The sequence below is a fragment of the Salmo trutta genome, chromosome 25 (assembly GCF_901001165.1).
Source record: "Salmo trutta chromosome 25, fSalTru1.1, whole genome shotgun sequence".
Lineage (NCBI taxonomy): Eukaryota > Metazoa > Chordata > Actinopteri > Salmoniformes > Salmonidae > Salmo > Salmo trutta.
The window spans coordinates 3,918,132-3,935,302 of NC_042981.1; the positions used below are offsets into that span (position 1 = coordinate 3,918,132).

At 45.2% G+C, this 17,171-nt stretch overlaps 2 protein-coding genes across 5 annotated transcripts in view; one reads left to right on the forward strand and one right to left on the reverse strand.

The window, feature by feature from the left end:
* The window catches only part of vti1b (vesicle transport through interaction with t-SNAREs 1B), a 37,912-nt gene that overhangs the window by 15,246 nt on the left and 5,495 nt on the right, over positions 1-17,171 (reverse strand). Inside the window, exon 3 of the mRNA XM_029712681.1 lies at positions 4,527-4,749. Within this exon, the coding sequence (XP_029568541.1) occupies positions 4,527-4,623 (97 nt within the window). The 5' untranslated portion in view covers positions 4,624-4,749. The remainder of the gene's footprint in view (positions 1-4,526; positions 4,750-17,171) is intronic.
* LOC115161869 (retinol dehydrogenase 12) overlaps positions 1-17,171 on the forward strand; it is a 29,252-nt gene that overhangs the window by 3,018 nt on the left and 9,063 nt on the right. For 2 of the 4 annotated variants that reach the window (XR_003869442.1, XM_029712678.1), the window contains exons 1-6: positions 4,999-5,489; positions 9,841-9,959; positions 10,808-10,963; positions 12,547-12,651; positions 14,263-14,472; positions 14,722-14,911. Coding sequence is in view for 3 of the 4 variants with exons in the window: in XM_029712678.1 (XP_029568538.1) it covers positions 5,317-5,489; positions 9,841-9,959; positions 10,808-10,963; positions 12,547-12,651; positions 14,263-14,472; positions 14,722-14,911 (953 nt within the window). In the remaining variant the exon portion in view is untranslated. Of the gene's footprint in view, positions 1-4,998; positions 5,490-9,840; positions 9,960-10,807; positions 10,964-12,546; positions 12,652-14,262; positions 14,473-14,721; positions 15,037-17,171 lie in introns of those variants that run through there. The other 2 variants (XM_029712679.1, XM_029712680.1) reach the window with 2 other exon arrangements.

The window sequence follows — 17,171 nt, forward strand, 5'->3', positions numbered from 1 at the left end:
GGTCACCTTGCCCTGATTAAAAGCAGTTGTTCGCGCTTTCAGTTTTGCGCGAATGCTGCCATCAATCCGCGGTTTCTGGTTGGGGAATGTTTTAATAGACGCTGTGGGTACAACATCACAGATGCACTTGCTAATAAACTCGCTCACCGAATCAGCGTATTCATCAATGTTATTGTCTGACGCTGTGTGGAACATATCCCAGTCCACGTGATCGAAGCAATCTTTTAAGTGTGGAATCCGATTGGTCGGACCAGCGTTGAACAGACCTGAGCATGGGCGCTTCCTGTTTTAGTTTCTGTCTATAGGCTGGGAGCAACAAAATGGAGTCGTGGTCAGATTTTCCGAAAGGAGGGCGAGGGAGGGCTTTATATGCGCCGCGGAAGTTAGAATAACAATGATCCAGGGTTTTGCCTGGACAAAAGAAACACCTATGTGAGAATGCTATTCATTGACTACTGGTCAGCGTTCAACACCATAGTACTCTCAAAGCTCATCACTAAGGATCCTGAGACTAAACACCTCCCTCTGAAACTGGATCCTGGACTTCCTGACGGGCCACCCCCAGGTGGTAGGTAGCAACACATCTGCTACGCTGATCCTCTCCTGTACTCCCTGTTCACCCACCCAAGACTGCATGGCCAGGCACGACTCCAACACCATCATTAAGTTTACACAACAGTGGTAGGCCTGATCACCGACAATGACGAGACAGCCTATTGGGAGGTGGTCAGAGACCTGGCCGGTTGGTGCCAGAATAACAACCTTTTCCTCAACGTAACCAAGACTAAGGAGATGATTGTGGACTACAGGAAAAGAAGGACCGAGCACGCCCCCATTCTCATCGACGGGGCTGTAGTGGATCAGGTTGAGAGCTTCAAGTTCCTTGGTGTTCACATCACCAACAAACTAGAATGGTCCAAACACACCAAGACAGTCGTGAAGAGGGCACGACAAAGCCTATTCCCCCTCAGGAAACTAAAAAGATTTGGCATGGGTCCTGAGATCCTCAAAAGGTTCTATAGCTGCACCATCGAGAGCATCCTGACTGGTTGCATCACTGCCTTGTACGGCAATTGCTCGGCCTCTGACCGCAAGGCATTACAGAGGGTAGTGCATACGGCCCAGTACATCACTGGGGCTAAGCTGCCTGCCATCCAGGACCTCTACACCAGGCGGTGTCAGAGGAAGGCCCTAAAAATTGTCAAAGACCCCAGCCACCCGTCATAGACTGTTCTCTCTACTACCGCATGGCAATCGGTACCGGAGTGCCAAGTCTAGGACAAAAAGGCTTCTCAACAGTTTTTACCCCCAAGCCATAACACTCCTGAACAGGTAATCAAATGGCTACCCGGACTATTTGCATTGTGTGCCCCCCCCCCCCAACCCCTCTTTTTACGCTGCTGCTACTCTCTGTTCATCCTATATGTATAGTCACTTTAACCATATTTACATGTACATACTACCTCAATCAGCCTGACTAACCGGTGTCTGTATATAGCCTCTCTACTGTATATAGCCTCTACTGTATATAGCCTCTCTACTGTATATAGCCTCGCTACTGTATATAGCCTCGCTACTGTATATAGCCTCTCTACTGTATATAGCCTCTCTACTGTATATAGCCTCTCTACTGTATATAGCCTCTCTACTGTATATAGCCTCTCTACTGTATATAGCCTCTCTACTGTATATAGCCTCTCTACTGTATATAGCCTCTCTACTGTATATAGCCTCTACTGTCTTTTTACTGTTGTTTTATTTCTTTACTTACCTTTTGTTCACCTAATACCTTTTTTGCACTATTGGTTAGAGCCTGTAAGTAAGCATTTCACTGTAAGGTCTACTACACCTGTTGTATTCAGCATTTCACTGTGAGGTCTACTACACCTGTTGTATTCAGCATTTCACTGTAAGGTCTACTACACCTGTTGTATTCAGCATTTCACTGTGAGGTCTACTACACCTGTTGTATTCAGCATTTCACTGTAAGGTCTACTACACCTGTTGTATTCAGCATTTCACTGTAAGGTCTACTACACCTGTTGTATTCAGCATTTCACTGTAAGGTCTACTACACCTGTTGTATTCAGCATTTCACTGTAAGGTCTACTACACCTGTTGTATTCAGCATTTCACTGTAAGGTCTACTACACCTGTTGTATTCAGCATTTCACTGTAAGGTCTACTACACCTGTTGTATTCAGCATTTCACTGTAAGGTCTACTACACCTGTTGTATTCAGCATTTCACTGTAAGGTCTACACCTGTTGTATTCAGCATTTCACTGTGAGGTCTACTACACCTGTTGTATTCAGCATTTCACTGTAAGGTCTACACCTGTTGTATTCAGCATTTCACTGTGAGGTCTACTACACCTGTTGTATTCAGCATTTCACTGTGAGGTCTACTACACCTGTTGTATTCAGCATTTCACTGTAAGGTCTACTACACCTGTTGTATTCAGCATTTCACTGTAAGGTCTACTACACCTGTTGTATTCAGCATTTCACTGTAAGGTCTACTACACCTGTTGTATTCAGCATTTCACTGTAAGGTCTACTACACCTGTTGTATTCGGCATTTCACTGTGAGGTCTACTACACCTGTTGTATTCAGCATTTCACTGTGAGGTCTACTACACCTGTTGTATTCGGCATTTCACTGTGAGGTCTACTACACCTGTTGTATTCAGCATTTCACTGTAAGGTCTACTACACCTGTTGTATTCAGCATTTCACTGTAAGGTCTACACCTGTTGTATTCAGCATTTCACTGTGAGGTCTACTACACCTGTTGTATTCAGCATTTCACTGTAAGGTCTACACCTGTTGTATTCAGCATTTCACTGTGAGGTCTACTACACCTGTTGTATTCAGCATTTCACTGTGAGGTCTACTACACCTGTTGTATTCAGCATTTCACTGTAAGGTCTACTACACCTGTTGTATTCAGCATTTCACTGTAAGGTCTACTACACCTGTTGTATTCAGCATTTCACTGTAAGGTCTACTACACCTGTTGTATTCAGCATTTCACTGTAAGGTCTACTACACCTGTTGTATTCGGCATTTCACTGTGAGGTCTACTACACCTGTTGTATTCAGCATTTCACTGTGAGGTCTACTACACCTGTTGTATTCGGCATTTCACTGTGAGGTCTACTACACCTGTTGTATTCAGCATTTCACTGTGAGGTCTACTACACCTGTTGTATTCGGCATTTCACTGTGAGGTCTACTACACCTGTTGTATTCAGCATTTCACTGTAAGGTCTACCTGTTGTATTCGGTGCATGTGACAAATAAACTTTGATTTGATATGTGCCAAAGGATTTGGACACCCAGAGTATGGAACCCGGTAGTGAGTGCTACCGACGAACAGTTCATGCTGACGTTGCTTCCAGAAACAGTATGGAACCCGGTAGTGAGTGCTGCAACCGAGGACAGACGATTTTTGCTCTAAACGCTTCAGCACTCGCCGGTCCCGTTCTGTGAGCTTGTGTAGCCTACCACTTTGCTGCTGAGCCGTTGTTGCTCCTAGACATTTCCACTTCACAATAAAAGCACTTACAGTTGACCGGGGGCAGCTCTAGCAGGGCAAATATTTGACGAACTGACTTGTTGGAAAGGTGGCATCCTACGACGGTGCCAATTTGAAAGACAAAGGAGCTATTCAGTAAGGGCCATTCTACAGCATGGCTGATTGCACGTGGCTGATTGCTTGATTTTATCCAGCTGTCAGCAACGGGTGTGGCTGAAATATCCAAATCCACTAATTTAACGGGTGTCCAAATCCTTTGGCATATATAGTGTATGTATTCCCCCAATGCAAAGTTTATACATCCAACGTGCGATTTAAACAGATTTTGTGTTTGTCAAATTAACAAACTGTCTTTTGTTGAATTTTTATAAAACAACATTTCAACCTTGTTTAGCATTATCTAGTCCAAGTGTGGCAAGACTCCACTATTTTCATCCGTTTGCATCATTCCACTATTGTTGCTCACGCCAATGTTGTAGACGACAACACGCATCTGCTCGGCCTAGCAACCTCCTCTTATAATGAAGCAATAAGGCCCGAGGGGGTGTGGTATATGGCCAATATACCACGGCTAAGGGTTGTTCTTAATCACGACGCAACACGGAGTGCCTGGACACAGCCTTTAGCCGTGGTATATTGGCCATATACCACAAACCCCCGAGGTGCCTTATTGCTATTATAAACTGTTTACCAACGTAATTAGAGCAGTAAAAATACAACGTTGTCGTCATACCCGTGGTATACAGTCAGATATACCACGGCTGTCAGCTAATCAGCATTCAGGGCTCAAACCACCCAGTTTATAATTTATATTTGATAGCAACCATATTTTGGACATTCAACAGCAGTGGGTGGTTAAGCAGAAGTAAAACTAAACCAAGACAACAGGGTGTGGGGGGCAGCTAATGGTAGTGGATTGGAGAGGTATTTAGAAGGCAAAATAGACATTTAACAGTTACAGATGTTAAATTCAACTGGTCTTTTACCTCCTTGGCATTTCAGTAATCTGTCGGGCATCAACTTCAGTTCGTCATAAAGGGATTTGAAGATCTCCTGCAGCTTTTCAAACTCTTCCGATGACATTTTGCTTTTATTTTTAACAGCAGGGTTTGTGTTTTCAATTGTCCGTTTTCTTTCTTGACAACAGAAACTTCCAAATATTAGAACATTAAACCGTTTAATTGCCGCTTATAGATTTTGTTGATAAACCTCATAACAAGATCCTCGGGACTCTTTCCGCATTCTGGTGATCTGGTGTCACATGTCTAGCGTTACTGCCTGCCCGAAGTCAATATCCTGCCCAATTATTATCACGAATCAAATGTCAAGTACATGCTTTTAAAATCTAACTAACTTCAAATGTATGTTGTATATTTATAATATGAATAATGGTCCAAAATTGTGGTCAAACTGAAATAATATGCTTGATATTTATATACGGGCATTGAAAGGGTCACTTTCACTGGTGCATTGTGGTCAACGTCGTTTTTGTAATAACCATAACTGATATATTTACCTTCATTCAGATCAATTATTGTTTTCATCTGAGAGTGAATATATAGACTAGTATCTTACAAACCAAATAGCAGTTATTAGATTCAACTTCACTTTCGTTTTTTTGTTTTCTTTAAAACATAATTAAAAATGTTCCATAATTAATATGTGGAAAGAAAACTACAATCCCAGGTTCCATTGAACGAGCATCTTTGACACAACCCATCCAAACCAACACTTCACAATAAAGTTTGACATCTCAGATCAGCTGTGTGATGAACCATGATGAGAGAGAGAGAGAGAGAGACAGAGAGACATACAGAGAGAGACACACAGAGAGAGACACACAGAGAGAGACACAGACAGAGGATACGTGTCATGATGGAGCTCGTATTGATTGTCGCAGGTCTTGTGGTTGTCGCGCTGCTCATGGTTTTAACCGCACCCCACATTAGGTAAGAAAGAGCGGTGAATGTTCAAGGCTATAGCCGATGCATCATCCGCTACTATGCTTGGCATCTCATATTGCCCTAATTAGTTGTAATTGTCAGGCTACCGAAAAACGAAGAGATTGTGACAGGCAATTGGGTCGCTAAATGAATCGACATCATTGTTGATTAAAAAAATAATATATATATATATATATATTTCTCTGCAATAATAAAGCCTAAAGAAACACTTTTTTTTCATTATTAAAAAAGGCAACCTTCTTCGGTACAACATTAATTTGTTGTTGTTTGGACTAAAGGCTCTAAATGCACTGTCAATTGAATATGGTCCAATTGTTAATATAGGCATCTCATATTGCCCTAATTAGTCGAACAATGATTGTCAGGTCATTGTCAGTGATTGTCATTGTCGAGGCTCCTCGTCTGAATAATGCAGGTGAGCGCTATCATTTTCATGATTACGCACAAGAAGCGTTGCGCGCGTTAGCGGAGTTAAGCCATTGGTTAATCGGTACCTTGCCAGGTTTTGTGGTGTAACTGTTGGGACGAGTTAATGTTTGATCATTGTTGCCAGATTGATCCTAGCATATTGAGAAGCAATATGTTTCATGTTAAATAGGAAATAAAAGTAATAAATAATCAATCCCCCCCCCCCAAAAAAAAATGTAATACAATTTTAACCAGTAATCTATTTTCTGTGTAGCCTGGGGTTGCATCCCAAATGGAAGCCTATTCCCTATATAGTGCCCCTATGGGCCCTGGTCAACAGTAGAGCTCTATGAACCCTGGTCAACAGTAGAGCCCTATGAACCCTGGTCAACAGTAGAGCTCTATGAACCCTGGTCAACAGTAGAGCTCTATGAACCCTGGTCAACAGTAGAGCTCTATGAACCCTGGTCAACAGTAGAGCCCTATGAACCCTGGTCAACAGTAGAGCTCTATTGGGCCCTGGTCAACAGTAGAGCTCTATTGGGCCCTGGTCAACAGTAGAGCTCTATGAACCCTGGTCAACAGTAGAGCTCTATGAACCCTGGTCAACAGTAGAGCCCTATGAACCCTGGTCAACATTAGAGCCCTATGAACCCTGGTCAACAGTAGAGCCCTATGAACCCTGATCAACAGTAGAGCTCTATTGGGCCCTGGTCAACAGTAGAGCTCTATGAAGCCTGGTCAACAGTAGAGCTCTATTGGGCCCTGGTCAACAGTAGAGCTCTATGTTCCCTGGTCGACAGTAGAGCTCTATGATCCCTGGTCGACAGTAGAGCTCTATGATCCCTGGTCAACAGTAGAGCTCTATGAACCCTGGTCAACAGTAGAGCTCTATGAACCCTGGTCAACAGTAGAGCCCTATGAACCCTGGTCAACAGTAGAGCTCTATTGGGCCCTGGTCAACAGTAGAGCTCTATTGGGCCCTGGTCAACAGTAGAGCTCTATGATCCTGGTCAACAGTAGAGCTCTATGATCCCTGGTCGACAGTAGAGCTCTATGTTCCCTGGTCAACAGTAGAACTCTATGATCCCTGGTCAACAGTAGAGCTCTATGATCCCTGGTCAACAGTAGAGCCCTATGATCCCTGGTCAACAGTAGAGCTCTATGAACCCTGGTCAACAGTAGAGCTCTATGAACCCTGGTCAACAGTAGAGCCCTATGAACCCTGGTCAACAGTAGAGCTCTATTGGGCCCTGGTCAACAGTAGAGCTCTATTGGGCCCTGGTCAACAGTAGAGCTCTATGATCCTGGTCAACAGTAGAGCTCTATGATCCCTGGTCGACAGTAGAGCTCTATGTTCCCTGGTCAACAGTAGAACTCTATGATCCCTGGTCAACAGTAGAGCTCTATGATCCCTGGTCAACAGTAGAGCCCTATGATCCCTGGTCAACAGTAGAGCTCTATGAGCCCTGGTCAACAGTACAGTCGTGGCCAAAAGTTTTGAGAATGACACAAATATTAATTTTCACAGTCTGCTGCCTCAGTTTGTATGATGGCAATTTGCATATACTCCAGAATGTTATGAAGAGTGATCAGATGAATTGGAAAGTCCCTCTTTGCCATAGAAATGAATTGAATCCCCAAAAAAACATTTCCACTGCATTTCAGCCCTGCCACAAAAGGACCAGCTGACATCATGTCAGTGATTCTCTCTTTAACACAGGTGTGAGTGTTGACGAGGACAAGGCTGGAGATCACTTTGTCATGCTGATTGAGTTTGAATAACAGACTGGAAGCTTCAAAAGGAGGGTGGTGCTTGGAATCATTGTTCTTCCTCTGTCAACCATGGTTACCTGAAAGGAAACACGTGCCGTCATCATTGCTTTGCACAAAAAGGGCTTCACAGGCAAGGATATTGCTGCCAGTAAGATTGCACCTAAATCAACCATTTATCGGATCATCAAGAACTTCAAGGAGAGCGGTTCAATTGTTGTGAAGAAGGCTTCAGGGCACCCAAGAAAGTCCAGCAAGTACCAGGACCGTCTCCTAAAGTTGATTCAGCTGCGGGATCGGGGCACCACCAGTACAGAGCTTGCTCAGGAATGGCAGCAGGCAGGTGTGAGTGCATCTGCACGCACAGTGAGGCAAAGACTTTTGGAGGATGGCCTGGTGTCAAGAAGGGCAGCAAAGAAGCCACTTCTCTCCAGGAAAAACATCAGGGACAGACTGATATTCTGCAAAAGGTAAAGGGATTGGACTGCTGAGGACTGGGGTAAAGTCATTTTCTCTGAATCCCAATTGTTTGGGGCATCCGGAAAAAAGCTTGTCTGGAGAAGACAAGGTGAGCGCTACCATCAGTCCTGTGTCATGCCAACAGTAAAGCATCCTGAGACCATTGATGTGTGGGGTTGCTTCTCAGCCAAGGGAGTGGGCTCACTCACAATTTTGCCTAAGAACACAACCATGAATAAAGAATGTTACCAACACATCCTTCGAGAGCAACTTCTCCCAACCACCCAGGAACAGTTTGGTGACGAACAATGCCTTTTCCAGCATGATGGAGCACCTTGCCATAAGGCAAAAGTGATAACTAAGTGGCTCGGGGAACAAAACATTGATATTTTGGGTCCATGGCCAGGAAACTCCCCAGACCTTAATCCCATTGAGAACTTGTGGTCAATCCTCAAGAGGCGGGTGGACAAACAGAAACCTACAAACTCCAAGCATTGATTATGCAAGAATGGGCTGCCATCAGTCAGGATGTGGCCCAGAAGTTAATTGACAGCATGCCAGGGCGGATTGCAGAGGTCTTGAAAAAGAAGGGTCAACACTGCAAATATTGACTCTTTGCATCAACTTCATGTAATTGTCAATACAAGCCTTTGACACTTATGAAATGCTTGTAATTATACTTCAGTATTCCATAGTAACATCTGACAAAAATATCTAAAGACACTGAAGCAGCAAACTTTGTGGAAATTAATATTTTGTGTCATTCTCAAAACGTTTGGCCACGACTGTAGAGCTCTATGATCCCTGGTCAACAGTAGAGCTCTATGATCCCTGGTCGACAGTAGAGCTCTATGATCCCTGGTCGACAGTAGAGCTCTATGGGCCCTGGTCGACAGTAGAGCTCTATGATCGCTGGTCAACAGTAGAGCTCTATGATCCCTGGTCAACAGTAGAGCTCTATGGGCCCTGGTCGACAGTAGAGCTCTATGATCCCTGGTCGACAGTAGAGCTCTATGATCCCTGGTCGACAGTAGAGCTCTATGGGCCCTGGTCGACAGTAGAGCTCTATGATCGCTGGTCAACAGTAGAGCTCTATGATCGCTGGTCAACAGTAGAGCTCTATGATCTCTGGTCGACAGTAGAGCTCTATGTTCCCTGGTCGACAGTAGAGCTCTATGATCCCTGGTCGACAGTAGAGCTCTATGATCCCTGGTCGACAGTAGAGCTCTATGATCCCTGGTCAACAGTAGAGCTCTATGATCCCTGGTCAACAGTAGAGCTCTATGTTCCCTGGTCGACAGTAGAGCCCTATGATCCCTGGTCAACAGTAGAGCTCTATGGGCCCTGGTCGACAGTAGAGCTCTAGGATCGCTGGTCGACAGTAGAGCTCTATGGGCCCTGGTCAACAGTAGAGCTCTATGGGCCCTGGTCGACAGTAGAGCTTTATGATCCCTGGTCAACAGTAGAGCTCTATGATCCCTGGTCAACAGTAGAGCTCTATGGGCCCTGGTCAACAGTAGAGCTCTATGGGCCCTGGTCAACAGTAGAGCTCTATATGGAGAATAGGGAGCCATTTTGTAACGCAGCCTGTGTGGACTTTTACAATGTGCCAGTGCCAACCTTTACCGACATAGACAGAACAGCTACATACGTTGGATTTGAGATAATAACACCGGTATATTTCCTGTCTGTCCAGGAAATACTCTGCAGGTGGAACATGTATGTCTATGGCCCGGTTGGATGGGAAGACAGTCCTGATTACTGGAGCCAACACTGGTATTGGGAAGGAGACTGCCCTGGACCTGGCTATCAGAGGTGACTGACAGACACATACAGGGCCATATCCTGATAGTTATACATGGTGTGGAGTCTATTCCTTGTCTCCTTTCCTTGCCTCCTTACGTTCATTGTCACAAAGATATTGCCAGCCAGTGGAGATTAAGTAAAGAAACGGTCTCAAATGGAACTTTTTCCTTATTTAGTGCACTAACCTGGGCCCTTGGTCAACAGTAATACATATAGTCCCATTTGGTACGCACACCTGGCCTTCATCCTCATAGTCATTCATAGTGTGGCCTCATTCCTGTCCTTACCTCCTTTCCTTACCTCCTGTCCTTACCTCCTTTCCTTACCTCCTGTCCTTACCTCCTTTCCTTACCTCCTGTCCTTACCTCCTGTCCTTACCTCCTGTCCTTACCTCCTGTCCTTACCTCCTTTCCTTACTTCCTGTCCTTACCTCCTTTCCTTACCTCCTTTCCTTACTTCCTGTCCTTACCTCCTGTCCTTACCTCCTTTCCTTACCTCCTTTCCTTACCTCCTGTCCTTACCTCCTGTCCTTACCTCCTGTCCTTACTTCCTGTCCTTACTTCCTGTCCTTACCTCCTGTCCTTACCTCCTTTCCTTACCTCCTGTCCTTACTTCCTGTCCTTACCTCCTGTCCTTACCTCCTTTCCTTACCTCCTGTCCTTACCTCCTTTCCTTACCTCCTGTCCTTACCTCCTTTCCTTACCTCCTTTCCTTACCTCCTGTCCTTACCTCCTTTCCTTCATGACCTCAACAATAACGATAGAAGGAAGTAAAAGAAGAGGAGAGGTGGTCTTTAAAAAGGAACTGTGTCATCTATGCTGATTTTTTATTGATGATTGATTATTGTCTGTTTCCAGGTGCGAGGGTGATCATGGCGTGCAGAGATGTGGAGAAGGGTGAGGAGGCCGCAACATCGATACGACATATCTACCGCGAGGCGAACGTAGAGGTCCGAGAGCTAGACCTGGCTGATACCAGCTCCATACGGGCCTTCGTACAACGCTTACTCCGAGGTCAATCTGCTGCTCCACGGATGCTTCTCTAATAGCACCCTGTTCCCTATCTAATAGCACCCTGTTCCCTATCTAATAGCACCCTGTTCCCTATCTAATAGCACCCTGTTCCCTATCTAATAGCACCCTGTTCTCTATCTAATTGCACCCTGTTCCCTATCTAATAGCACCCTGTTCCCTATCTAATAGCACCCTGTTCTCTATCTAATAGCACCCTGTTCTCTATCTAATTGCACCCTGTTCCCTATCTAATAGCACCCTGTTCCCTATCTAATAGCACCCTGTTCTCTATCTAATAGCACCCTGTTCTCTATCTAATAGCACCCTGTTCTCTATCTAATATCACCCTGTTCTCTATCTAATAGCACCCTGTTCTCTATCTAGTAGCACCCTGTTCTCTATCTAATAGCACCCTGTTCCCTATCTAATAGCACCCTGTTCTCTATCTAATAGCACCCTGTTCTCTATCTAATTGCACCCTGTTCCCTATCTAATAGCACCCTGTTCCCTATCTAATAGCACCCTGTTCTCTATCTAATAGCACCCTGTTCTCTATCTAATAGCACCCTGTTCTCTATCTAATAGCACCCTGTTCTCTATCTAATATCACCCTGTTCTCTATCTAATAGCACCCTGTTCCCTATCTAATAGCACCCTGTTCTCTATCTAATAGCACCCTGTTCCCTATCTAATAGCACCCTGTTCCCTATCTAATAGCACCCTGTTCTCTATCTAATAGCACCCTGTTCTCTATCTAATAGCACCCTGTTCTCTATCTAATAGCACCCTGTTCCCTATCTAATAGCACCCTGTTCTCTATCTAATAGCACCCTGTTCTCTATCTAGTAGCACCCTGTTCTCTATCTAGTAGCACCCTGTTCTCTATCTAGTAGCACCCTGTTCTCTATCTAATAGCACCCTGTTCTCTATCTAGTAGCACCCTGTTCTCTATCTAGTAGCACCCTGTTCTCTATCTAGTAGCACCCTGTTCTCTATCTAGTAGCACCCTGTTCTCTATCTAATAGCACCCTGTTCTCTATCTAATAGCACCCTGTTCTCTATCTAATAGCACCCTGTTCTCTATCTAGTAGCACCCTGTTCTCTATCTAATAGCACCCTGTTCCCTATCTAATAGCACCCTGTTCTCTATCTAATAGCACCCTGTTCTCTATCTAATAGCACCCTGTTCCCTATCTAATATCACCCTGTTCCCTATCTAATAGCACCCTGTTCTCTATCTAATAGCACCCTGTTCCCTATCTAGTGCGATACTTTTGACCAGGGCCCATAGAGCTCTAAATAAGGTGTCACTTCGGGCGCAGGCCATGTGACCTTTACATTTGGGGCGCAGGCCATGTGACCTTTACATTTGGGGCGCAGGCCATGTGACCTTTACATTTGGGGCGCAGGCCATGTGACCTTTACATGTTGTTATTACAATATGACAGCATTTATTATAGTGTTATTAGTTATTAACAAGCACTCATTATTACAGTATTATAGTGTTATTAGTTATTAGCAAGCACTCATTGTGTTTACTCCTCTGTAAAAAACGGTATAATATTGACTTTGACCCCCTGTAGAGGTCAACCACCTCCACGTCCTGATCAACAATGCTGGGGTCATGATGTGTCCTTACGTGAAGACCAATGACGGCTTCGAGATGCAGCTGGGGGTCAACCACCTGGGTGAGACAGAGACGCTAATGTCATGTGTGGGTGGGAGGGATCCGGGTGGGATCCGAACCAAGGACTCCTACGGGAGAAATATTAAAAAACGTCTAGCCGCTCGAGAGCACCCTTACCTGCCGATCTAGAAATGACGTCTCTCCGTAATCTAGCATGGGTAGGATGGTCATCTGAATCAGGGTTAGTTTGGCAGCTTGGGTTAAAGAGGAGCGATTACGATAGAGGAAACCAAGTCTAGGTTTAACCTTAGCCTGCAGCTTTGATATGAGCTGAGAGAAGGACAGTGTACCGCCTAGCCATACACCCAAGTACTTATATGAGGTGACTACCTCAAGCTCTAAACCCACAGAGGTAGTAATCACACCTGTGGGGAGAGGGGCATTCTTCTTACCAAACCACATTACCTTTGTTTTGGAGGTGTTCAGAACAAGGTTAAGGGCAGAGAAAGCTTGTTGGACACTAAGAAAGCTTTGTTGTTGAGCGTTTAACACAAAATCCGGGGAGGAGCCAGCTGAGTATAAGACTGTATCATCTGCATATAAATGGATGAGAGAGCTTCCTATCGCCTGAGCTATGTTGTTGATGTAAATTGAGAAGAGCATTGGGCCTAGGATCGAGCCTTGGGGTACTACCCTGTTGACAGGCAGTGGCTGCACTCTTTGAGAGAGGTAGTTAGCAAACCAGGCCAATGACCCCTTAGAGACACCAATATTCCTTAGCCGGCCCACAAGAATAGAATGGTCTACCGTATCAAAAGCTTTGGCTCAGTCAATAAAAATAGCAGCACAACATTGCTTAGAATCAAGGGCAATGGTGACATCACTGAGGACCTTCAAGGTTGTAGTAACACATCCATAACCTGAGAGGAAACCAGACTGCATTCCAGAGAGAATAATATAGACCTCAAGAAAGCCAGTCGGTTGATTATTGACAAGTTTTTGCAACACTTTTGATAAACAGGGTAAAATGGAAATAGAGGATGAACCGTGGCTGCCTTCCAAGCAATAGGAACCTCCCCAGAGAGGAGAGACAGGTTCAAAAGGTCAGAGATAGGCGATTATAGGGGCAGCAACCTTAAAGAAGAAAGGGTCTAAACCATCTGACCCAGATGGTTTTTTCGGGGTCAAGTTTAAGGAGGTCCTTTAGCACCTCGGACTCAGTGATCGTCCGCAGGGTGAAACTTTGTAGCGGGGCAGGGGAAAAAGAGGGAGAAGCATCTGGACTAGTCGCATTAGAAGGGGTGGGAGATGAGGAAATGTTGGACGAGCAAGGAGGCATGGCTGAGTCAATTAGGAATCCTGACTTAATGAAGTGGTGATTAAAGAGCTCAGCCATGTGCTTCTTGTCAGTAACAACCACATCATCAACATTAAGGGACATGGGCAGTTAATACCTATCAGGATTATTTGTGAGGATAACATTGAGGACAGTAGCCTTTTCTGGGTGTTTGGAGTCATACCTTGTGGGATTGGTAATAATCTGAGAAGAATGTAGGGAGTCCCATTGGTCAGGTGGGAGACAACCGAGCACTGAAGGTGACCCTTGGTAACGATTGCCACTCCCCCACTTCCTGACAAGGCAACTGGTTGCATTGTTTTTTATTCCTGATAGGTCACTTCCTGTTGACGTACCTCCTGATTGGTCTGCTGAAGCGCAGCGCTCCGGCCCGTATCGTCGTGGTTTCCTCTCTGGCTCATAACGTTGGCTGGATCCGTTTCCATGACCTCCTCAGCCAGGGCAGCTACAACAGCGGCCTCGCATACTGCCAGAGCAAGTTGGCCAACCTTCTGTTCACTAGGGAGCTGGCCCGTAGACTCAAAGGTAGGCTGGGAGAGAGAGAATGGCAGCCTGCCACATTTGTTGGATAATGGATCAGAAAACACAGAAGAGAAACCGAGGGTTAGTGAAGAGTTTTCAGTCAGAAAACACATACACAAAATACATGATCGAAAAGGCAAAATGACAGTTATGAAGTTACTTAGCAACATACGGTCATCTAAAACATCCTCACACAGAGGACGATCTTGAAGAAACACTGTCCCCGTGGTAACACTTCCTCCTCCCTCCCAGGTTCCAGTGTGACTGTGAACTCAGTCCACCCGGGGTTGGTGCGCTCGGACCTGGTTCGTCACTCCACCATCATGTCTCTGCTGTTTTCTCTGTTCTCCTTGTTCCTGAAGAGCCCTCGGGACGGGGCCCAGACATCCATCTACTGCGCCGTGGCAGAGGAGCTGCACTCCCTCACCGGGAAACACTTCAGGTGAGGTAGAGATTATGCTACAGTATGTAGCACATTCAGCACATTCAGTCACTGACCCAGGTTAGATTCCAAAAACAATTCTAATAAACGCAGTTGAACAATGGATGAAGATACTCCAAACTTTTTTAATTTTTATAACCCTCCCTCCCTCCCAGTGACTGTATAAAACTCTCTCTCTCTCCCAGTGACTGTATAAAACTCTCTCTCTCCCAGTGACTGTATAAAACTCTCTCTCTCTCTCCCAGTGACTGTATAAAACTCTCTCTCTCCCTCCCAGTGACTGTATAAAACTCTCTCTCTCTCCCAGTGACTGTATAAAACTCTCTCTCTCCCAGTGACTGTATAAAACTCTCTCTCTCCCTCCCAGTGACTGTATAAAACTCTCTCTCTCTCCCAGTGACTGTATAAACTCTCTCTCTCCCTCCCAGTGACTGTATAAAACTCTCTCTCTCCCTCCCAGTGACTGTATAAAACTCTCTCTCTCCCAGTGACTGTATAAAACTATCCCTCCCTCCCAGTGACTGTATAAAACTCTCTCTCTCCCAGTGACTGTATACAACTCTCTCTCTCCCTCCCAATGACTGTATACAACTCTCTCTCTCCCTCCCAATGACTGTATACAACTCTCTCTCTCCCTCCCAGTGACTGTATAAAACTCTCTCTCTCTCCCAGTGACTGTATAAAACTCTCTCTCTCTCCCAGTGACTGTATAAAACTCTCTCTCTCTCCCAGTGACTGTATAAAACTCTCTCTCTCTCCCAGTGACTGTATAAAACTCTCTCTCTCCCTCCCAGTGACTGTATAAAACTCTCTCCCTCCCAGTGACTTTATAAAACTCTCCCTCTCCCAGTGACTGTATAAAACTCTCCCTCTCTCTCTCCCAGTGACTGTATAAAACTCTCTCTCTCTCTCCCTCCCAGTGACTGCATAAAACTCTCCCTCCCTCAAAGTGGCTGTATAAAACTCTCTCTCTCTCCCAGTGACTGTATAAAACTCTCTCTCTCTCTCCCAGTGACTGTATAAAACTCTCCCTCTCCCTATCCCTCCCAGTGACTGTATAAAACTCTCTCTCTCTCTCTCTCTTTCTCCCAGTGACTGTATAAAACTCTCTCTCTCTCTCCCTCCCAGTGACTGTATAAAACTCTCCCTCCCTCCCAGTGGCTGTATAAAACTCTCTCTCTCTCTCTCTCTCTCCCTCCCAGTGACTGTATAAAACTCTCTCCCTCCGTGACTGTATAAAACTCTCTCTCTCTCTCTCCCTCCCAGTGACTGTATACAACTCTCTCTCTCTCTCTCCCTCTCTCTCTCTCTCTCTCTCTCTCCCAGTGACTGTATAAAACTCTCTCTCTCTCTCCCAGTGACTGTATAAAACTCTCTCTCTCTCTCCCAGTGGCTGTATAAAACTCTCTCTCCCAGTGACTGTATAAAACTCTCCCTCCCTCCCAGTGACTGTATAAAACTCTCTCTCTCCCTCCCAGTGACTGTATAAAACTCTCCCTCCCTCCCAGTGACTGTATAAAACTCTCTCTCTCTCTCCCAGTGACTGTATAAAACTCTCTCTCTCTCTCCCAGTGACTGTATAAAACTCTCTCTCTCCCTCCCAGTGACTGTATAAAACTCTCCCTATCCCTCCCAGTGACTGTATAAAACTCTCTCTCTCCCAGTGACTGTATAAAACTCTCTCTCTCTCTCTCTCTCCCAGTGACTGTATAAAACTCTCTCTCTCTCTCCCTCCCAGTGACTGTATAAAACTCTCCCTCCCTCACAGTGGCTGTATAAAACTCTCTCTCTCTCCCAGTGACTGAATAAAACTCTCTCTCTCCCTCCCAGTGACTGTATAAAACTCTCTCTCTCCCAGTGACTGTATAAAACTATCCCTCCCTCCCAGTGACTGTATAAAACTCTCTCTCTCTCCCAGTGACTGTATACAACTCTCTCTCTCCCTCCCAATGACTGTATACAACTCTCTCTCTCTCTCCCAGTGACTGTATAAAACTCTCTCTCTCTCCCAGTGACTGTATAAAACTCTCTCTCTCCCTCCAGTGACTTTATAAAACTCTCCCTCTCCCAGTGACTGTATAAAACTCTCCCTCTCCCTATCCCTCCCAGTGACTGTATAAAACTCTCTCTCTCTCTCCCAGTGACTGTATAAAACTCTCTCTCTCTCTCCCAGTGACTGTATAAAACTCTCTCTCTCCCTCCCAGTGACTGTATAAAAACGCATCTCTCCTCGCTCGTCCTCCTCTCTCTCTCTCCTCTC